The following is a 24,240-nucleotide window of genomic DNA, read 5'->3' as shown; positions in this document are numbered from 1 at the left end:
AGAACATTATAATTTCATTATTAATAATAAGGCATTTAATAAAATTACGTGCTCTGCACAAAAGATAAAATGTTCCTAAAATAAATAATGATGTAAAAAATTGTTTACATAAAAGGTTTATACCAAGATAATGTATTTCAGTTACATCTCCTTGGAATTGCATTCATCAGATAATTCTCTTGATGAAAGTGTATTTCCAAAAATTCTCAATTCAAATATTCCTTTACAAAAAAAATCTCAGAAACAGTTTTAATAAATTTTCTTTACTTTATAAATTTGTGTGTAAACCTGCGGCGCTCCGTGGCGTGCAACCTGGCAACAGCGCGCGCCGAGACAAGGACGGCGTTGTTGCCAGACGTCGTGCCTTGGGAAGAGAGAGTGGATGCCCATGAAAGTGCACACTGCAAGTCTCGCGGGCCGCGCCTGAAGCACGACATGCCCGTGGCATGGCGGCACATGTCCGCTGAGGCATGCATGCATGCATGCATGCATGTGCTGCACACATGATGTGGTCCCTACGACCGAGCTCACGAACTGAATGTGTTCTCGAACAAATATTCTCGGATTCAAACATTTTTTTTTTTAGTTTTAGCATTACAATGGCTTTTTTTTTTCAATTAGACACGTTTTTATCCCATTCGTGTCCTTGGCGTCTCAGTTAATTAGCAAACAGGTCGTTTAAGTCAGTTGGAGTGTTATATAAGGTTCAAGGTCAAGAGGGTTTGTGAACAAAGTCTGTAAAATAACGCCTAAGATGGATTGGATCTGGCGAGGATTTCACCAACAGTGTCTTGTGTACCTGAACAGAACAAAATTAATTACATGGCGTGTTTGTGTATAGGAAAGATTTAATTTCAATTATTTATATTATAGTTACCTGAAAAAATATACAAACGTGCGTGTTTCCATCATGAAGAAATCTAGCATCACTACAATTAAAAATATACCTTCAACTTGTGCGATAAAAATATATATATTTCCTCACATACAAAAGTAGTCATGTGAATGTATGGAAGGCCCTAGTGTTTCTCTCATTCGAGATGTTAAAGGTTATAACAAATTGTAAGGGAGCTGGAACGGCCAAATGAGAAAATGAGACAAGGGTTTAATTTACAAGCACGCTTTATTTAAAACTTGTCAAAACAGGTATTTTACAGACTGCGGCGGGCCGCAGGAGTGGGAGAGACGAGGGCTGTTGTGCCGCGCTCTTCAGCCGCGCAGGGCGGCCGCGTCACGATACAATACATAATATAAAAACACTCGCGTCGTCGGCAGGAGCGGGGTCAGGGCTGCCCCCGACGCAGCGGGACTGCTGGTGTCACACGGGGGTGACACGGGGGTGACACGGGGTGACACGGGGGTGACACGGGGGTGACACGGGCCACGCCTCCCCGGATTCACAGCTCGCTCACAAGAAAGTTCCGCGACTTGGGCTCGCACACAGAGAGACGGTGATGACTGTCCCAGGGGGAGCAGGGGGAGGAGGCTCAGAAGAAGCCGTCGCCCGTGGGGTCGTTGACCCAGGGGTAGTTGTTGGGGCACCTCACGCACGTCTGCAGGTTCACGGTCTCGCCGGGCAGCTCCTTGCTGGTCAGCTTGCACGAGTGCGGCACCCAGCAGGCGGGGCGCCCCTCCACCGCGCACTTCTCCCTCCAGGGCTCGAAGTTCTTCACCTCGGACACGGTGCGCGGGTTCTGGATCCACTGGATCACCTGCGTCATCGTCACGAAGTACACGTCGTTGTGGCTGGACAGCACCTCGTCGATCCAGTACAGGAAGGCGTCCAGGTACTCGGGGTTGTTCTTGAGCCAGGCGGCGTGGAAGTACAGCCCCAGCGGCGCGCGGTTCTTCTCGTAGTGGCGGTCGAAGTTGTGGTTGAGGAAGTTGTAGAACTGGTCGCCGCTCAGGATGTTGGAGCACGAGTCGACCATGGCGCAGCCGGGCAGGTACTCGTCGAACTGCGGGTCCTCGCGCCGGTCCAGCTCGTTCATCACCATCTCCCAGACGGCGTGGCTGCGCGTGGGGCAGTGCTGCAGGTTGCCGTGGCAGCGGTGCGGCATGCGGAAGTACATGGTGTAGGGCCACAGCGGCGGGTTGGACAGCGGCGCCGTGATGGTCGAGTCGTACAGGAACGCCTGCTCCTCCATCATGGTGAACTGGTTGTTGCCGCCCACGCGCAGGTAGGGCGCGCGCACGCCCACCACGGAGTTGTCGGTGATGTTGGCGAACTTCTCGACGATGATGCGCGTGCCTGCCATCTCCTTGGCCCAGTCGTCCACCGTGGCGTTGCTCCAGAACTGCTCGTCGTCGTTGTGCCTGCGGACAGGAGCGTGCCTCAAGGTCACTCGCCGCGGCCAACACTGCGTCTACTTAACTACATTCACTTGGGTCAATTATTCATTATTTACATGCAGCAGAAAAAAAGTATTTGAGCAAACATATTTTTTACTTGCATGTAGTTGAAGCTTTGAATATATATATATACTGTATAGAAGTCGCGAGTGGATAGGATTTACTCTACGTTTTTCAGAAGCGTATGATGAGCAGCTTGGGAACTTCACCGCTGCAGGGCCGCTGCCGTAACGCCCTGTATCGTCTTAGTTTTTATTTACGCGTTAGAGCGCAGCACTGTCGCCCGCTATCATTCCCCGCACCCCCCACCTATCATTCACTGCAGCTCAAGTTCGTTCAACGGGAGGGGGAAGGGGGTGTTTGAAGAGTTGGACACTTGTCCGCTAGGGACCACCACAAGTCGATGCCCTAGAGATGGTGGCGATTGCGGCGGTGAATTAACCAACTACCTCAAAACCGTATTAGAAATTTTAACCTGTGCTGGCGACTTCTATACAGTATATATATATATATATTCAAAGGTTGAAGGAAACTGTGCTTAAACTCTTTGACCCAAGAGCCGGGGGGTAAAGCAGATGAACTAAAGGCCGCTTGGTTCCGCTCAGAGCCTTGAGGCCACGGGACCTCCAAGTCTGTGTTGAGCTCCAGACGCAGATGCCAGGATGTGGTCCCGAACCACTGTGTTCCCTCTTCTCGCGACGGGGGGGCCCGGATTCCAGCGGCACCCGCCGGCCTTGGCGCGCCGGCAAACACCGTGACGTAACAGCGGACCTTGGACGGGCTAACGGGACGTCGAGGCGCGACTCGGCTGGCAACGGGACGCCGTCGCGTCCCGCGTATGCGCATAACCTCCATGCCTAATTTATATATTCATGCCTTTACCGGGATTCTAACACTAATCCCCTTTTCACCGATGCAGACGCTTCAAACAAATGTGCCGCGGACCTGGACATAGAACGTTCAGATGCGCACATATGACTGAGGACAGGCTAGCCTTCAAACTCCTGTATTCTTGTGTTACCATGGGAATTTTTTTTAGCCATTATTAATGACAAAACCACTTAAGGTTAATCACTTGCGGTAAAAAGTTCTCACAAAGTCAGTGGGCAACGAACGGATAATACGGGCACGTTAAATAGACAGTTCGACCCCGCTGGCAGATCAAATTAAAGCACTAACCAAGGTTTTAACCATTTGGTTGTCTGGGAAATATTTCACGATATACCTATATTACACTGCAATGTCTTTATAAAAACCTTCAGTTTACTTCTATTTACTGTTTTTAATGTGTTCCACAGTCTCAGATAACACTGAAAATCGGCAATTTATTTACTACGACTAGCAACTATAATACTGGGATAATCGGTAATCGGGTGATGAGTGTCAGATAATGGACTCTGATAGCTGGATGATGGAGACAAGGATAATCAATCCTACGACCAGGACATGGATAATCGGTTATCGGATGGGTGTCAGAAAATGGACTCTGATAGTTTGGATGATGGAAACAAGGATACGCGACTTGAATAATCGGCCATGGGGTGATGGGTTGCAGATAATGTACTCTGATAGTTTAATGATGGAGACAAAGATAATCTTATGAACTGGGCTTGAATAATGTGTTATCGAGTGATGGGTGTCTGATATTGGACTCTGATGGCTGGATGATGGAGACAAGGATAATCCTACGACCAGGGGATGGATAAACGGTTATCGGATGGGTGTCAGAAAATGGACTCTGACAGTTTGGATGATGGAAACAAGGATACGCGATTTGAATAATCGGTAATCGGGTGATGGGTGTCTGATAATGGACTCTGATGGATGGATGATGGAGACGAGGCTCGGGTGATGGACTCTGACAGCTGGATGATGGAGACAAGGCTCGGGTGAAGGACTCTGATGGCTGGATGATGGAGACAAGGCTCGGGTGATGGACTCTGATGGCTGGATGGTGGGGACGAGGCCTGGGTGATGGGTGTCTGACGGCTGGATGGTGGAGACGAGGCTCGGGGGTGAGGGCGAGGTGTGATCGGAGACTCACGTGATGGAGTGCACGGCGATCTCGTGTCCCTTGCGGTGGGTCTCCTGCACGGCCGAGTAGTTGCTGTACTTGTGCGACACGAAGAAGGTGGCCTTGATGTCGCAGCCGTTGGGGTTCTTGCGCTTGCCGTTGAACATCTCCTTGTACAGCTCGATGTTGTTGTTGTTGATGGCGTCGTCGAAGGTGATGGTGATCATCTGCGGCACCTCCTTGGCCGGCAGGTCGCCCGGGATGGTGGTGCCATCCTCGGAGCAGAAGCAGTCGGGCAGCACGCACACGGCGGGGTCGCAGGGCGGCGCCCTGTTGGGGTCGTTGTCGTTGTCTGCGAACAAGAGCCGCCTGGTCACCACCTGGTCACCGCCTGGTCACCACCTAGTCACAACCTAGTCAAGGTCTATAGTCACCGTCTAGTTACGGCCTAGTCACGGCCTGGTCACTGCCTGGCCACTCCCTGGTTGCTCCCTCAGCACTACCTCGTTACTCCCTCTTCAACTTGTTATCTGAAATTTCTTAAAAAGTCATGCAATTTCTAAATTATAAATTTTTATTTCTGAATGTAAGATAACTTGAGTTCATTTTATGTGTTTCCACAATTAGTTAATGACGGATTCAAACTCATGAAGTTCTGTTCCAAAAAAAAAAATTCATTGTGTCTGTAATCAGGGGATGCATACGCCATGTTTGTGAGTTCATTTTCGTGATTTTTTTTTTTTGATTTAACAGCTATTCGTGTAAAGCTCGTTTGCATGTTATGTTTGGTCTAAATTTTTTTGCCATACAGATATTCGCTAAAGTTTAAGATGTCCCGCAAGAGATCGCAGTAATGCTGGGTGTCCGGTGGCGAAAGACAGCCGCCGTGGTAAACGGGCGGTGACAGCCGGCGACGAGGGAGGATGCGAGAGGCCAAGATGGCGGGCGAGGTTGCGCCAGCGCGCATGCGCGGCTGCGGGGGCGGGGCCTGGCAGATGTCGCAACCAATGGGCGCCAGTCAGGCCGCGGCCGCCGAGCGGGGCGGTCGTGCCTCGCGCGCGCCGGCGGGAGTCTAGGAGAGGGGAGGGGGTGTTGGCCCGCCGATGCCACCGGCAGATAAGTTCCCACCCGGGGGGGAAGGGGACAACTTTCCCTCTCGAAGAACCTTGGAGCGGCGGCGCGCATACCTTGCCGCGGCGACCTCTCACCTTTAGCGTCATCCTCGGAGAAACCTGCGGCGGTGGGCGTAGCGTGTGCATGGCATGTACATGGCGTGTACATAGCGTGTACATAGCGTGTACATAGCGTGTACATAGCGCACTTCATCTGAGAACCACCCGAGAGTACTAGAAGGAGCCTGCAGGTGGTCGTGACACAAACCGGTCATATGAGTGACGACATATCGCCGCCTGAGTATTGGAGTGTTCTATGTCCACTTTTTAGGTTTTTTATGCTATGGACACCAAATTGATATCAGTATTCATTTGTACTATATCCACACACGTCTGCGCACATAAAAATGTTTGTTCTTAATTTAAGACCAATATTATTTTGTTCTATGTCATGATATTCATAGTTGTTTTAACTGCCAAATGCTTATATCTCAGTTCCGACTTCAATGGACATAGTACACTCCAATTCTCAGGCGACGATATACCGGTCATATGATATGAGTGTCACATACCAGTCATAATAGTGACACATAAAGTCATATGAGTGACACCTACCAGTCATATGAGTGGCATACCAGACATATGATTGACATGCCAGACATATGAGTGACATGCCAGACAAATGAGTGACATACCAGTCATAGGAACGATTCGTACTAGTCATATGAGTGACACATTCCAGTCATGAGAGTAAAATACCAGGCATATGAGTGGTACATACCATTAATAAGAATGAATCATACCAGTCATATGAGTGACACCTACCAGTAATATGAGTGACACATACCAGTCATGTGAGTTGTACATACCGGTCAGATGAGTGACATAGTCGTCTAGTAATCAAACGAATAAAGTTCGGTTTCACTTGCCTAGGTAGTTATTTATTTCCTAGTCATTGCGTTTAATTAAGGGATATTTCCTGTAACTGTTTTAATGACAGCTCTTTCATTTATTGTTAGGTCTCAAATTTTCTCACGATAAATTTTCCTATTCGAGACCTAGCAACTCTTACTTAACACCGGTATAGGTTTAGATTTAATATATGTTTCAAATGCAAGATATTTATAAAAAAAACCTACACGGAAAAAAAAGTTCAGTACTTTTAGAAAAGATTCCTTTGAAAACCAGTTGCCTCAACATAGCTTGTAATACTACAAGAAAGATAATGTAACTTTGTATAACGCATGGCTGTGTTTATTTTTGCACATGTAAAATAAGTTTTTCAAAATAATACTGAGTATTTCTTACGCAAATTGGGTGCATAATTTTATATTTTAATTGATGTTCCCTTCAAGTATTATTTTTATAAACTATGGGAAATATAGATAATCTATTACAAAATTACAAAAATATCTGTAATTTTACATGAATATTTTCTATTCCATTTACAAATAAATATTACTGTGTGTGGTTGAATTCAAACGAAGTCTATCTATTTTTATTGCTTTATTTGGACTGCAATAACCTTTCTGAAGGAATGAACTTGTGCTCAACAATGACTGTGTTGTACTGACCTGGTTCAACCGGAACATTAGGTTGTTAGAAACAAATTTCGCCACTTTGTTTCTCAACGCCACTAAAAGAACAGCTTGAACACGAACACACTTCACGATTGGTTGGCTGCTGGCATATGCACGAGACGAACTGCCGCGAAGAAAATGTGCACGTTGTCCTTTTTTTTCATGTGTAACATGTTAGCTCTCGGTATACGGAACATTTGGTGGGAGTAACTTCAAGAATGCGACGGAAATGTGTAACAGGAAGTTGGCGCTCTTTCCGCAGCGTGTCAAGCGAGTGCAAACACTTCCATGGCGCTTGAAGAGAAAGCGAGAAAGGGAGAAATAGAAAGAAGAGACACAGCTGTTTACCCTTCGTCCCGCTAACTGTAGTCTTGAACAGCGGGACGCTTTTCCCTGTGGCTTTTCTAACACGTTAAAAATACTCTGTGCAATAATAATTCAGTGGTGGGTGTGTAAAGTGTGATAAGTCAACAAACATCGTGAAATGACTCATCACTATTGCCAGAATCAAAAAGTAGTAGTAATGTAAACAGAATATACACTTACATGTGAATTATAATGTTTACGAACTTACTTCTCTCACAATGCAGATATTGAAATGTTTGTTTTAAAAATTAGCTTTAATTAAACATTAAAATACAGTTTTCTCACAATCATAGTTTTGTGACTTATCACACTTTGCACACCCACCACAGAATTTATAACATATAATATAAATTCAATAATTATATAAGTGTGGTATTAAAATGTTCCCAGAGACTTGGTACCCGTTGGTCGTCGAAAAATCTTCTTTTATCTTAACAATAATCGAACCATCACTGCTAAAAGAGAAACATTTTCCTCTTACACCTGCTTGTACCATGACCCTCACAGGGTGGAACATTCGGTTGTATTGTTTGCTATGATGAGCGAACACATACACAACAAATTGTTAAGTTCGCACAAGTTACAAACCTTGACAGCTCCTCACCGAGGTTAGATGCAGCACGTCACGGGCGAGCGCTGAAAGATACGCCCACTTATTTTTTTAAATCAGGTCAAAACTTGCTTGATGACTTGGACAGTGTCTGTTGCCGAGCTACGAGAGCCAATACTGCCCCGTGTCACGTCTGTCAGGGGAAAACAGACATGCCCGCAAAGCATCTGTGCTTCGCACATAGTATAAACTACGTTATTTTAAGGGGCTCGTCTGGTCGGGGTTAAAATTGTGTGTCAGCGACGCTCGCTGGTGCTTCTAGCGCGGTGTCTCCTCTGGACTGGCGCGCAGTCTTCTCCCAGTACAGTGAGCGGTGACCGTAACATTATTTGGCATAGAAGTGAAAGGTAAAGGTGTCCTGCAAGGTAATCAAGCGCTTTCAACAATCTTTACCGGTTGTTTTACGCCTAAAAATAACTCTGAAATCACGCGTTTTTAGCCATTTTAACTGTTCTAAAAATACAGTTAAAAACACAACCCGAAATCAAAATTTTTTTACGGCCCTCAGAGAATTCTTAAATTCTTTTCGTAAGCAGACCTTATTTGGATATCTCGAGTTGTTCTTCCTGAAGCTCTGCGCACCGCGTGTGTGCCCGGGCAGGCGGGGACCTTGAGTGTACTTCTTTAGGAGCGTTATGAAAGGATGATGAGAATGAACTTTTACGATGCGCGCGCAGAACCGGATGAAAAAAGTCTACATAGAAATAAAAATTATATATGTGCTTTTAAACCATATAATTTAGTGATTGATATTGAATACTGGTCCGTATTATTAAGACATTCTTCTATTGCGAATATTGTGATAGAAATGGTGTTTATAAACTTTTTGAAGTTTATTTATATAAGTGAGTTTGTTCCCGTATGTATTATTTATTTTCAATTTAATTTATTACATTATTTTTCAATAAATAATTATATTTGATAAATTAGAATAAAATTTTAGGACATATATTGATTCTCATTATTAATATTAATTCATCTCGATTATTTTACTATATTAAATAATTTATTTTATATACATTAATCCTGAGTAATTAATTTTTTTTATGTGTACTAATTTGTACTTAAATAACCGTATTTGTAATATCACTCCAGTCCTTTATTATTTCATTTATATTAGTTATTGGTATGTAAAATTAAAGTTAAATAGTATTTTATCACGCTAAGTAGGTATAACTTCCAACGCACGTACGTAAGTACACACACACGGACTGGTTGTTTCATGTCCGTGGCCCGTGTCACTAGGCGCAGTGCTCTCGTGGGACGAGGGTCGCGGGTTCTGATCCCACACCACCACGAGCACCGGGTCAGCAACAGTGTGACCTCGGGGACCCCTGTTGTGACCTCTGTCCGGAGCCGTGTCACGCGGCACTTTGAGTCCTCCTCTTCACGGCTACGTCCATCATCGTTAGGACTTCGACTCTTCGAATGCCGCTAGCTCTGGGGAACTTGTCGAGGGCTATTAGATCGTCTCCTCTGCTTCCCATTTAACTTTTTTGTCATGTCTGGAGGGGAGGCGAGGAGAGGCAGGGTGAGGCTAGGCGAGGCTAGGCGAGGCTAGGTGAGACAGGGAGAGGCGAGGCGAGGCTAGGCGAGGGGAGGCGAGGCGGGACGGGACAAGGCAGGGCAAGGCTAGGCGCGGCTAGGCGAGGCTAGGCGAGGGGAGAGGAGGCGAGGCGAGGTGGGACTAGGCAGGTCCAGGAAGGGCAAGGCGAGGTGAGACAGGGCGAGGCGAGGGGAAGCGAGGCGGGGCGGGACAAGACAGGGCGAGGCTAGGTGAGGGAAGGGGAGGCTAGGCTATTGGGGAGGCGAGGCGGGACTAGGCAGGTCCAGGAAGGGCAAGGCGAGGTGAGACAGGGCGAGGCGAGGGGAAGCGAGGCGGGGCGGGACAAGACAGGGCGAGGCTAGGTGAGGGAAGGGGAGGCTAGGCTATTGGGGAGGCGAGGTGGGACTAGGCAGGTCCAGGAAGGGCAAGGCGAGGTGAGACAGGGCGAGGCGAGGCGAGGCTAGGCGAGGGGAGGCGAGGCGGGGCGGGACAAGGCAGGGCGAGGCAGGGTGAGGCAGGGCGAAGCTAGGTGAGGGAAGGGGAAGCTAGGCGATTGAGGAGGCGAGGCGTGGCTAGGCGAGGGGAGGTGAGGCAGGAAGATGCAGGGCGGGGCGAGGCTAGGCGGGGTGGATTGAGGCGGGGCGAGGTGAGACTCCGGGGTTCCCTTCCCTGGTCCGGCACCCGGCCCTCTAGTCCGGCACCAGGCCCTCTAGTCCGGCACCAGGCCACCTTGTCCGGCACTAGACCCTATTCCTTTATTTTATAAATTAAATTTCAAAGGGAGCTTTAGAATTTTTGCTTCCAAAAATTGTAGTTATTCTTCCTGAAATTTTTGACTTTGTTTATATCTATATTATTTCTGAAAAAAAATGTTCTGCTTAATCTTGTATTTAAATTAACTGCTCCTTTTTAACTTTAAAAGTATAAACACTTATGCAAGATTTCTTAAGTAATTTTTTTATCTATTTATTTGCCATTTGTTAAAAAAAAATTTTTTAATGATTACATTAGTCAAAATTCCGCGCGAGATAGCTTCCGTGTGTGCTAAACTGTCCTCTTTAATTTGGTGAATTGTAGTCAAAGTGTAAAAAAAAGGAGGAAATTATAATTATTATTGTTTGCAATGAACGGTGTTGGTAAATGCGATGACGTGTCTCGGGCAGGTCCAGGCACCGGCGCGCACGGTGCGCACGCACCAGGTAACGGAACGCGCGCCGCGGGGAGAGTGAGCGCACGGTGTAGAAAGCGGTCGGCGCGGGTCCGACCGCGGCCACGCCCTAGCGAGCAGCGCGTGGCGCGTGGAGCGTGGAGTGTGGAGCGTAGCGCGTAGCGCGTGGCGCGTGGTGCGTGGCAAACAGCATAGCCGGGAGCTCAGAAGCGCAGAGGGTTTCAAAGGTCTAGACGCCTGCTTTCCTCCAAATACATATTACGAAAGTACCAAAAAATTATACAACACACGTGGTTCGTGAATTTAACTCGAATTCTTGGACATACGCCAGTTGCATTTTTTTCTTCACTGTTTGTCATGCAACGAATTATTCGATAACGCAAATTACGAAATAAAAATAAAAACATGAACACGCAGAGAACAAGCCGTAATCAGCTATGTCAACCAGAAAAAAACCACCGATGTACCTAAACAGGTATCACGTACAACACAGGCAAACACATTCAGACCTAAATATCGGACAGCGCAAGAATTCTGTGGACGTAATTTAGTCATGGAAAAAAAATAATAACAGCACAGATGAACACAGGATGATAACAACGACCTCAATAACAGTAAGTGAAGGTAGACAACAAAACCTGGACAGCCCAGCAAACATACGAACACTACTATGCACAGCACAACGACGACAACACTGTGGCAAAACAGTTGCGACCTTGGCGGTACAGGCGCTTGAAACGAAAGCTGTTTTCGATGAGTTTCAAAAACCCTGGCTTTGAAAAAAAAATATTTCGTTTTTGGTTTCGAAGAAAAAAAATTGGGTGTGGCTGTGTCATGGACACGGCCGTGTGTTGTAAGTGAATACGCGTACGTAACAGGTAATACTTTCTATACAGAATATAAAATAATATTTTTTTTTATTTCAACACCATATATATTCACTGTAACTATTTTACATTATTTTTTTATACGTGCAATCGATAGATTTTGACGAGAGCTGACGATTGAAACTCAAACGAATGTCGTAGCTTCTCCGAGTCAAAAATTATACTAAATGGAAATCTCGAAACGCAAGCGATGCGTCACAGTCCTCACTTGGCGTGACGAATTCTTTAGATATGCAGTGGTGTGATTACATTTCGGATGGAGATGATAGATATGTGGCAGCAACACTAGACTGTATCCCCCGATTTTGCTATCATCAGTTGTTTTTTTTTTTTTTGATTGCCTCCCCACTGTGGAAGCAACTTTAAAGACGTGTTCACGTCGAAGCAAGTCGGCAGCAGGGGACGAGGTAGCGGTACACCCCCCCCCTTGCGCCCACGCGGCCGGGAGTGTGTCTGGCCGGTGAAAGTGCGCGGTACAGCACTGCGCGTGGCAGTGCAGCAGCCGACACCCCCTTCTCTCCTCTCCTCTCCTCGTGTCGCCTTTCACCCGCCACTTCCGGAGCCCCTCCCCGCCGCTTGTGTGCCTGTACTCACCTTGGCCTGATGAATAACTAACCTTAGTTTTACTAATGAAATAATATAAGGACTAGAGTGATATTTCAAGTACGGTTGGTAAAGTATAAATCAATCAAACAGAATTAAATAAATACTCAGTATTCAATATTAATATAATTGGTATTACCATAAAAATAATTATTTAATTTAGTAAAAATTATCTAGATAATTTTTAATTTATTGTAAAAGTAATACTCTGAATGTTATGTTCTAATTTATTAACTATATTTTTTTATTTAATAATATTGTAGTAATCTATAAATTAAACATTCGAGAACATCGCCTCATTTGAAAAAAAAAAGTTTTTAAACAAATTTTATATCACTACTATTCACAATATATTTTTTTTAATTATACAGACCAGTTATTCAAGCACACGCACAATTATTATTTGTATGTAGCCTTTTTTTTCATTGCAATTTCGTTGCATAGTGCGCACGCATCGTAAAAAATTACTGTCATCATTTTTTTCAAAACGCGCCTAAAGAAGTAAACTCCAAATGTCAATGTGGCAAAAACTATAAATACTATCTGTGTGTATGGCATACACAGAAAAACGATTAGTGTAGTTTCCTATTGCAGTTCTGTGTGTGTGTCTAGTACACTCGTGACACGAAACAAAATGGCGATTCTCATGAAAAACGTGCGGCTGTGAAGTTTCCCCTGCGTTCTTGCCAAGTAACAAAACAAGTCTTGTTTCTCCGAGTAAGTAGGTGGAGACTGGCAGTTCAGGTACACAGTTATAACCAAGAGTGTATGCAGTCAGAATTTTTATTTCAGGGAGGGGGGACGAATAAAACCACTTTGCCCGCTGTTTTCTTTCAAATTCTCTCCTTTTGTTGGTGGGAATGATTTATTTTTTACGGTTTCGGCGCGGAGGGAGGGTGTATTCCTCCCTTTGCGTACGCTCTTGGTTATAACTAGGATGTACTCTGTGCTCTACTCACCACAAGTGTTCTCGTCCGAGCCGTCCGAGCAGTCCTTCTCGCCGTTGCAGAACAACCCCCTCTCTATGCAGTTGCCATCACCACACGCCAGCGACCCGTCCTGCAAGAGAAGCACGCATTCAGTACACTCACTCGGCTACACTCGTCACCACACGCCAGCGACCCGTCCTGCAAGAGAAGCACGCATTCAGTACACTCGCTCGACTACACTCGTCACCACACGCCAGCGACCCGTCCTGCAAGAGAAGCGCGCATTCAGTACACTCACTCGGCTACACTCGTCACCACACGCCAGCGACCTGTCCTGCAAGAGAAGCGCGCATTCAGTCCACTCACTCGGCTACACTCGTCACCACACGCCAGCGACCCGTCCTGCAAGAGAAGCGCGCATTCAGTACACTCACTCGGCTACACTCGTCACCACACGCCAGCGACCTGTCCTGCAAGAGAAGCGCGCATTCAGTCCACTCACTCGGCTTCACTCGTCCGAGGTTACATGCGCATAGCCTAGGACGCAAAGCAATGCTTTAACTAACGCTCTTATTTTCTTTGGAAATCAGCGAACTGTGCTGTATTTATAGGAAACCTTTTGAAAGTAAATGTTGGCAAACTTGATTTTTTTTTTGTGGTCGATCTTTGCTTAGAATAACCACTATAAATGTTTAAGATTATCCATTTTGCAGTACGTAACAACCAAAACACTATGTTAAAATGCTTTATATATATATTTTTTTTTTTTTTTCAAAAATTATAAACTGGATAGCCGTAAAGTATAAATGCTGAAATCCATAAAAAAAATATTTTCGAACACATGTGCTTATGGCAGCCATGCTTATTTCATTGCTACCAAAAAAATTCAACACTGTCAAAAATTAGTCCAAATTATAATATTTTGCCATTCCATTATTACACCATTCCATAAATTCTGAACTATAAATGTTTGTGAAATTACTCTTTTTATTTAAGCTATTACATTTTAAAAAATTCTATTTTTTCTTTATATTCAAAACTTAAGTTTTTATGTTGGCATTGCTCAACCGCACAGATTTTTAGTGGCCATATTCCGCCTATTCAGTTGCCCCACCTGACAAAGTGTTTGCTCCCACCACCTTGCGACGAGAGCGAGTGATCTTACCAACATTGCAACATTGCAAGTCTTCGTGCTCCGACTCAGAGTGCATTGGCACGACTAGTGATATCTTTAATTGCTGTCTGCAGTTTTAAAAGTTGCACTGGAATCACCTCCACTTCTCGACTACAATGGACTCTTCCTGACATTTAAATTCCAAGCCAGAGCACCTGTAGAATACTCTGTAAGCTGGTTGAATTCTCTGGTCAATTGGTAACACTAATCACAAGGAATATGTGGCACAATACAACACACAAATGTCTCCATTAACAAAATCGATAACATTTACCAGTTTAAAATATTTAGCATGGAGATTTTTGTTATACAAAGAAAACAATACAAAATGTAAAATTGTTTAAACGAGGCTTTCACGGCCATTGTCTGAAGTAGCTTGGCTTCTGGGTTGTAGCCGTGTCCTTGGCGAATAATTCACCGACGTTCCGGTCGAAATTGCAGGCGCCATCATCAGGGAGCAGTTACAGTATGTAACTGATTATGGCGACTGCAATATCGACCGAAACGTCGGTGAATTATTCGCCAAGGACACGGCTACAACCCAGAAGCCAAACTACTCCAATACGATTTGTACTTTTTTTTTAAAAGGAGAGTGTTAACATTTGCCCTGTGGCTGAGCACAGAGGCACTGAAAGCAAGTGACTAGTTGCGAAAGGTGGTAGGACCCAGCTGAGAGAGGCGCGAGGGAGACACTCACATTGCAGAGCGGCTCGTCGGTGAAGAGCAGCGGCTTGGCCTTGCGCTCCTTGTTCTTCAGCTTGCAGTTCTTGACGGCGTCCTTCCAGTCGCAGGTCTGCTTCTCGATGTCGAAGTACAGTCCGGCCGGGCACCTGATTGCCTGCAGGCCCTGCAACAAGGACGCGACCCCTCGCGTGTAGTCGCTCCCGGCCCATTCACGTGCCCGACACGTGCGGGATTAAAGTTTCCTAAACCCGGGATTCTCGGGATTGGCAAAATAAAATTGGCATGAAACAGGCATCATGAAACGGAAAATTTTCCGAACAAAACACACTGATTTTATCGGTCACTGTCACTTTGACTTTCTTGTCCGCAATTGAGGTTTTAGTCGCGTGTGTATGACGTAAGGAGGGGTACTAAATTTGGAAAAGTGCTAAAGTTGACATTGACGTAATTACCAAAACAAGTCGTTCTAAAATAATATTAGTCATGTAGGAGGACAGTGTCTGGAACCAAAAAATATATATATACCTTTGCCTCGTCGCATGCATGATGCATAATTTTCATAGTATGCACAGTATATATGAAATCTTTGCGAATTGAAAGAAAAAACACCCTTTAAAAAGGGTAACGTGTAACAATTTAACTAACAAAATTTATTCTTTAAGTGCTTCAAGTTCGTAGTTGTTTCGCTGAAAATACTAACTTGTGAATTAAAATGTCATTAAGCTTTCAGATAACCAGTGCCTAATATAGTACTCAATTATACGTGTAGATTGGACACTTTATGAAGACCAAGTTTATGGTCGACTGGAACTTTTCAGCTTCTTGTAGCAATATTCGAGTGGTCACTAGATGGGTCATTGGTTTAAAATCGATTCCATCAACATAAGACACGCTGAAAAAAAAAACTATTATTTAATGTGCATTACTTAAAACCTTATCGTAAATATGAATTAGTACTAAAGACCGATGTATTCGATAGTTTATAAATGAATGATCTCGAGTTGATGTTGCTCGTGGGAAAGCCTGTAACCGTGTCGATGGCTGTGTAGCAATGTCGGCGCGGAGTGGCGACAGAACCACGGCGCGTGGCAGCCACCTCCAGGCACGAGTGACTCGGGTCGCTGGCGACAGCTTGCCCAATGGGCGGCTCCCGAAGAAGGACGGATTACCTGGTTGCTCAATCGACCGCTAGGGGCGCTGGCGAGTCGGGACGTCGCGTGGCCACCGGGTCATTGCGACATTTGCAACACCTCGGGTCTTACATCCAGGAACCATCTCCGAGATTAGATATCCACGGTGCTGCAGTTCGTCTTCGACTACTCTTTCTGGAAGAACTGCCCAAGAGACAGCAGACCTAACTCAGTTCTCTGCTTGCTTGTGCTCCACTGACACGACAAGCCGATTGAATGTTTCGCAGCTTCTTTGCCTTGGACTCTACTTCCGATATCAAATCATCGATAAGATCTTAAAATAAACATAGCAATTCTATGTATTCCAGAAACGTTTTAACTGTGTCGTAATACTAACGAATACTTGTCGTTTTCCATGGTGACTAAAGGTTACGGATTGACACAGTTAATTGCTACCAGTTACTCAACTTTTCTGTATCGATATAGAATGAAGATTTGTGAACATTTTTTTTTATATTTATAGGAATTTAATGGTCGAAACTGTTTTCAAATATATCGCAGACATTAAGTAGCATCCTTAAATTTCAAAAGATATAACATTTATTAACTGCTTGACCCTCACATATTGGGTCAGTAAATATACATGTTTAGGTTGTTATTTTCTGATTTCTAGCTTATAATGTCCGAATTTACCAGCATAAGACAGTATCTACTCACTGGGTGTAATTATGTGCGGAATGATTAAGATTGTAGCATGACAGAAGTATTTCTCGCTAACAATTTAATTTTGTTTTGTAAGAGAACTTAAATTTAGAAAATTCATTAAGAAATAAGTTTGTGAAGGCGTCGGAGTGTGTGCAATTGTCGACGCAGAACCCAGGTCGCTGTCCTTCCCCCTCCCTTCTAGCTTTCTGTGCTTCCACCGCAGAGAACCACTGCCTTCCAATGCATTGTCTCTCGGCCCACGCGAGCGTCGAGGTGGCAAGCAGTGCCGCGGGTTCAGTAGAGTCGCAGTGTGTGGTTAGCAAGCTCCAGGGATGGTTGTTCTCGGGTCGATGTTAGGCCAGTAATTAGTAGTTCTGCAGAGAGAATGTTTTGTCGCTGAGAGAACAGCAGAAGTGTAGTCCAGCAAGCCACGGGTCTCACCTGGTCACATGCGCCAGGCGGCGTGTGCTCGCGACCCAAGTCCTGTGTTCGAGTCTCTACTACGAGTCTCAGCGACACGCCCGTGTACAGGGCAGAAAAGTATCGAGCGAATAAAACTCCATTACTTTAATGTCAAACGCGAGAATCACGAACTCACAGCCTAATCCAATCCCTAACGCCTCCCCATACCAAAACCCATTTCCTACCCCATCACTTTCCTATCAGTGGAAACATTGGTGGTGTCAGATAATGAGAAATGGCCCCCTTACAAATGATGTCATTACATTTGGTGCCGTTAGAGTTTTTTATATTTATTCCTGCAACATTTAATAGTATAATATACAAACTAAGACAATATACACATTAAATATCTTTTAAGACAGAGGTGTATGTGTATGCATTTCTGTGTGGTATAGACATTGCTGCTGAATTGCTCTCACTAATGTAATCCAATAGTTACACTGACATTAAATCATATAATATTGTCATAAATGCATGACTTGGCTCATGATATGAGGAATCTACATGTGTTCGGCTTATCGGAGGAGAAATCTGAGAGGGGCCTCGAGACGACCGGTCTAGATGATTGAGGAAACCCGGGCCGGCGGCGTGTGGGTGGCAGGTGGCCGGAACCAGAAACCAGACCCCGCGCCATGAGGTCTCACTTGTCACTGGTTCTCAGGAGTCCGGCAGCGATTGCGCAATGCGGCGGGCCCTGGGTGTTATGCAAGGGGGCCAAGCATCCAGGATGTGGTCCAGACCGGTGTCCGACGGCGAGTGAGCCCATGCCTCATGATCTGCCGGTGTGCCCGTGTGCGCAGCAGCACCGCAGCGCCGGAGAGCGCTGGCCCCGTGCCAGGAGTAACCATGCTCTGCTACCACTGCCACTCACACGAGCTGTCGCTTAGCGGCGGAAAAGAATAAACCAAGATGCGAAATGGGAGAGCACTCTATGTAAGCCTGGTTTGGCAAGTTATCTGGCATTGTAAGACCGGCTAGTGGTTTCAAGATATCTTTAATGAACCGTTTAAACTTATGCATTGATTTTTTTTTTATCGATTTATATTTGGGTTGGCGGAGTAATCAAGTGCTGTGAAATTTTATATGATCAACAATGTGCCAACTGTGTAGATGGAAAATACATGTTTTGGTCAGTACTATTGGAAACTAAGATGGTGCGCAGTTTCGTAGGTGTGATCAGTCTCGTCCTTAATATGGGTTTCCAGCAGTGAGGCATGAGAAATATTACTCTCCAAGCAGGGATCATGTATTGGCATTCAATGTATGTGATGGCATAAGTGTTTTATGAGAAAATAAGAAGTTAAATTCCAAATTTTATAATAGACAATTGCTCACGGATAATTGTCTGCATATATAATTAGTTTTCTTGCTGAAACTGTAATTTATTTATTCTGCAGGTATTTTTTATTTCCTGTGAAATGGATATGCGTGTTATTTGCACTATCTCATATAAGATACAAGTAAAAGGCTTTAAAACATCTTAGTAATGAGATAAGGTTGAATTCAGTGGAAGACAAAAATAACATAATTAACAAAGAAAAAAATAATCATGGTATATTCTTCTTTCTTTAACATACCGAATGATTCCTCAAAACTAACTGCCGAATGAACATACAAATATTTAAATATGTATCACAGTTGTTTGCTTGGTTAAAAAAACTTTTAACAGAATCTTAGCCAGTAATCCACACTCAATAGTTTTGTATTCCCAGACCGATCGCTGTTTCCATCAACGAGTGTTCGGAGCAGTTTTCGACGGATGGGGAACAGTGGTTCTCGTTCAGCGGACCACCGGTCCCGATCCGCCGGGATTGACCTGGTGGTTCTGTCACTGCGCAACTCTGTCATCCTCGTAGCCGCGAATAGAGCTCGGTTCTGCCGTGCTCTTGGCGGAAGTCATTTAGAGATTTCATCAGTCACGTAGGCTAGCTAATTGAGTTAAGAGCGGCAATCATAATCTGAAAGTTCTCGCCCGGGTGTAATCACTACCCTGTGAATAATATGAGCGTTCGGTGACAGAAAACGGTAAGTAAGTGCTTCCAAGCATGTGAAACTCCTGAGAGTCATTTATTGCACTCGGCTCAAGCGGCGTTCTAGAAAGGGAAGAAAGCATGATGACACACCGCGGTAAAAGTTCTTGGAGCGAAATTAGCTGCACTAATTGCAAGAAAGGAATCATTCGCTCGTCTGTGCCTGAGCGCAGTTGCCTGAGATTTGTTTAATTACGAAGGTAACTGGCTGTAGTTAATGCCACTGTGTAGCCCTCTATAGCCCACCACGAACTATTTTGTCAATATAAACCTCCCAAAATATTTTTTTTCTGCATAGGCCCCGCAATTTCGTGAATTAAGTTAGAATCAGGAAAAAATTCGCATTTGCTTCCCTATTGGCTGATTTCTTATTCAGAACCTCCCCTTCTTCAGAGTGGGTCTATGCATAGGCGTGCCCAGACATTTCCATTAGGGGGGGCCCTGCTAAATCTTTAAATCAGAAGCTGAATTTAGAATGTTAAATAGCCTAAATACATTCACTCATTGTCGTGTTTATATTTTTGTGCAGTATCAACGAGATATGTTTACTAGTTAATATTTATATCCGTATAATTTTAACAATCTTGAAAATATGTTGTTTTTTTCCATAGACAATGTTTAAAGGTTACTTACACATTTTCCCCTCTCGAATTTTCCAATAGCTTGTTCCAGTTTCCAGATCTACCTTGAAATGAACTTCTTTTTAGTGAATGCAAACACAGCAATTCAGACAACAGAACTTTAACAAACCTTTTTTTTTTTTTGCTTGGCCATTTTAAGGGACCTCGTGTTTTAAATAAACTAAGGCGGCTGTATTTCCAGAACGATAAAATGTTTTAAAATATTGTTAATTAGCACGCTGCAACACTGAAAAACAGTTTTAATGTCACAGTGCCAGGAATATACGAATATTAACGAACACTTTAGAGAAAATGCCGATCTGAGTGATTACATTAGGGGGGGCCATGGCCCACCTGGCCCCCTCTGTAGGCACGCCTATGGGTCTATGTGATTGGTCTCTCTACTGTTGGCTGACAGTCGCAGGCCCACAGTCGTAGGAGTGGTGGGACGATTGTGAACATGTCATCAAAGTAATGCAAAGGTATCTGTGTTTGCAGTCTAACTGGTAACTAAAATAATCCAGAAAATTTCCGAGTGTCTATTTTTCAGTGACTATAATACATACTTTGTAAAATAAAAAATCTATGTATTCACAACAAAATGCTACTGGCATTATTAAAAAATCACTTGTGGACAGTACAGAATTATATCGTTGCTACTTAAACTGAGTTGGTAGGGCTTAACACTTCCAAAACTACAAATAACTACTCATAAGGAGCAGGCTAAGAAGAAATTTACACAACATTTAAGCGGAGGTACCCCATTGCCCTTGACACAGCTGTGTCACACCTCAGAAACAGTCATCGAGTGCCCCGTTAAACTGCTGTCACGCCAAGTCAACAGAGATGTCTAAATTTTTAGTCTTCATTCAGAGTCCTGGCCGCGAGCTGATAGTTTGAGCCCGGAAAATTTTGCGGACTCATTTTACCATGATAGGCTAAAATTTGAAATAAAAAACATATTTATTTAAACTACTTTTGCTGTTGGATTACTGTTGATATCGACGGCACTGGGCTATTTATAACCCTCAAACAAAGAAGTATCAAATCACACTCAATTTAATTTAGACTACTCACAAGTCAGCAGCCAAAGAACTGGCGTTGTTTGCCAGAGTATACAGAGAACTATGTAGTCTATCCCGAAGGTCATGGAACCGAAAACCTTTTCAGTGCTTACTGATCGTAATAGGAATTCAATTATTTTTAACCTTGTTGGACTTTTTCTAATTTATTTACCTGGTCTTTGATTTTTTTTTTTGGTTCAAACTGACTGGCACCTCTCCATATATTTCGAACAAAAATTGTCTGGTGATTTTGAGTTATTTTGACGCGTTTTAAGTCATTTCTGGTTGAAACGAAGAAAATTTTCAAGGTCAAGGTCATTGCATAATTTAAAGATGGTGGCATTACCACACCTACAACCTGAAACCTGCTCCAGTGACTACAGATTTATAGTAGGTATTATAAGCGGGTAAAATAAGTAAACTTAGAGTGAGTTACACCATTATATTCTCGCGCCAAACATGCTAGTGACATCGAAATAAAATATTCACTAAAAATTGAGAATTCACTAATTCGTTCCATGGCAAGTTACAAATGAAACATTCTACAGTTGGTGTAATTTTAACTCGTGTTCCATGAACATTTACACTCCGGGAAGAACGCTAATGCCTATTTGATACCGATTATAAGAACGCTTAAAAAATTAAGAACACTGGAATAAAGGTGTAATTAATTTATCGTTAAGCAACATGGCGCCATATCACGAAAAAACTGATTTTTTTTTATAAACTTAGAATATTTATGTTCAAATTTGCAACTTAAATTCTTTCATTGGTTATGATCGATGTCAGGGACCACTCCCACGTTTGTCTCGTCCAACGGGAGCGAGGTTATTTGGAACAGAATGTCCGTGCTTGGCCTGAATATGTATATATATGCTCCTTAAAAGAATTATATACTAACAAACCAAAGAAGTGAAATTAATTAGACGGTTTTTAAAAAAAAAGAATTTAACACATAGAGATTTTACGAACTATAAATTATTTAATTGATCACTAAAAAACCCAAAATTTTGTAAAATAATTAAATGACTATACATGATTCGAGGCACTTATGTGTTTTTGCTAAGTTTTTCATTTGAGCCACAGTTGTTTTTATACATCCAGAATGGTTCTTAACGATTAACACACCCACAGAAAAAGGATGATAAAAACACATTAGTTTTTAAGACTAGGCTGTCTTCCTTCGACGACAGCAGCCAAGGAACAAATGAATAACGCCGGTATTCCAAGACAAAATAATAAGTGTTTAGGTGTTTAACATGCTACACCTGTATCCTAACCGTATTCCTGGTGCACTATAGGACACGGCCAGTCCCTTATTTATAGGGAACAAATTTAGGTGTCCTGTCCGTTGATTATCTGTTGCCCAAATTATGCGCATGCGCAAAACTCACTTTTTTTTTTGCGTCCATATGGTGAACCCGCGTCTGGCGCCATTAAAAATATAGTCATTTTTGCTATAATCGGAAGACGTGCCAAGCGTTTTCATGTGGCAAATGAAACTTTATGTCAGCGAAACTATCCTGGAATACATTTTGTACACTTTAAGGGTCATAACGAGAAATAATCGCAACTTTAAAAGTACTTGAGAAAATTTACAAATGCGGTTCTATTTTTGTGCTGCGGTGCTATTTTTGTGCTGCGGTGCTATTATCTCTACGATTTTTCGCCGTGACAATAAATTGTATCGATGGTTGCGAAACGTCTGCTAGAATGCATTGAAATCAGTTTCTAGCTTCGTGGAGGGCACCGAAACCTAAACTAGTGATGTGTCGGTCCCGGTTCTCGGTTTCACTGCGATTTTCAGTAAATCAACCGGCACCATCGGTACCATGGAAAGCTTTAGAGCTGAACCTTTCCCCAGATATGTCTTTCTAATTTCACTTTAAGCCACATGTGACAAATGAAAGTAAAGGTTCGTAAATCTTTTAAAATTGCTGGTGACAGCAAACAGGGCCGGCGCGTCCGTACAGGCGAACTAGGCAACCGCCCAGGGCGCCAAGTAGCTGGGGGCGGCGCAGCGCGACACACAACAGCTGATATAACATGTTTAACGAATATTGAAACTAGATGAAAATGGATTTTTGTAACAGTTTGGAATGTTTATATTGATATAAGTAATTATTTAAAGTCCACGGTGACCTGTTAATGATTTGTAATAAGTAAAAAAGTAAAAAAAAACACAAGACTGCTTACATTTTATTGTTGACAAAATCTTAGGCTTACGTGATGTATTTTGAGGTAAGGAAAAAAATTTTGGGGGTGTCCGGCGGGGAAGGGGGGGCATTAAGGTGTGATACCGCCTGCGTACGGAATATTATGTCACAGTTCGGCGAAGTCCGAGGACTTAAAGCATAGATTCTATTTACAGTGATTTGTGTTCAAACCATGAGTTTGGCATTAACACGTCAGGTCAAGATATACAGAAACTATTCGGTATCAACTAGTACACTGCTCAAGCACGAGAGCCAGTATTATTTAATTTGACGAGATTTTATCGTATGATGATAGCTGATTTTACTCACATGTATATTTCAATAACGCCTGTTACATTTTGTGATCTGACGAAAAGCGTATATTAGAACATCGTAACTATCAGGCTATAAATCAATCAATATTATCTGCAAAATAAAGGAAGAGACTACACAGTTGCAAATACACTGTCAAGAATTAGTAATGACCTTGTTTGATGATAATTCAGTTGGTATCCAGTGAAATAAAGTATATATATATATATCAAAGGTTTTTCGCCTAGGGCGCAATTCAACTTGCACCGGCCCTGACAACAAAGGCATGGTCACCCCAGCGCGCGTGTGGAAGGACCTGGAGAGAAGGTGGATCTGGTGGCGAGGACTCACCGAGGACGTGCACTGGATGACGTCGCGGCAGTTGTCTCCCTCGCCCGCCACCAGGCGGAACCACTCGCCGGCATCCTTGTCCTTGCACAGCTCCTGCTCGAAGCTCTCGTCCTTCTTCACCACCACCTCCTCCTGCCGCTTCACGCGCACGTAGGGGTTGTGGTAGGCGGCCGCTGCGAACAACCCGCCCGTCAGCCACCCTGCTCCACCCTGCTCCACCCTGCTCCACCCTGCCACATACGGGGACGCACCACAACGCCGAAATACCAAATTGACCACAACGCCGTCAGCTAGAAAACTGCTGTGTACCACAACGCCGAATTACAACAACGCCGAAATACACTAA

At 43.9% G+C, this 24,240-nt stretch overlaps 1 protein-coding gene across 1 annotated transcript in view; it reads right to left on the bottom strand.

Annotated features, from left to right (window-relative positions):
* Positions 1-1,104: 1,104 nt before the first annotated feature.
* The window catches only part of LOC134538955 (chitin deacetylase 1), a 35,970-nt gene continuing 12,834 nt past the window's right edge, over positions 1,105-24,240 (bottom strand). Inside the window, exons 2-6 of the mRNA XM_063380579.1 lie at positions 23,895-24,067; positions 15,039-15,188; positions 13,198-13,297; positions 4,397-4,718; positions 1,105-2,316 (exon numbers count right to left, since the gene is read on the bottom strand). Coding sequence (XP_063236649.1) covers positions 1,488-2,316; positions 4,397-4,718; positions 13,198-13,297; positions 15,039-15,188; positions 23,895-24,067 — 1,574 coding nt within the window. The 3' untranslated portion in view covers positions 1,105-1,487. The remainder of the gene's footprint in view (positions 2,317-4,396; positions 4,719-13,197; positions 13,298-15,038; positions 15,189-23,894; positions 24,068-24,240) is intronic.

The sequence above is a fragment of the Bacillus rossius genome, chromosome 14 (genome assembly GCF_032445375.1).
Source record: "Bacillus rossius redtenbacheri isolate Brsri chromosome 14, Brsri_v3, whole genome shotgun sequence".
In the NCBI taxonomy this organism is placed as follows: domain Eukaryota; kingdom Metazoa; phylum Arthropoda; class Insecta; order Phasmatodea; family Bacillidae; genus Bacillus; species Bacillus rossius.
Note: the sequence above shows the minus strand (reverse complement) of the source record. Positions and strands in the feature narration are given on the sequence as shown.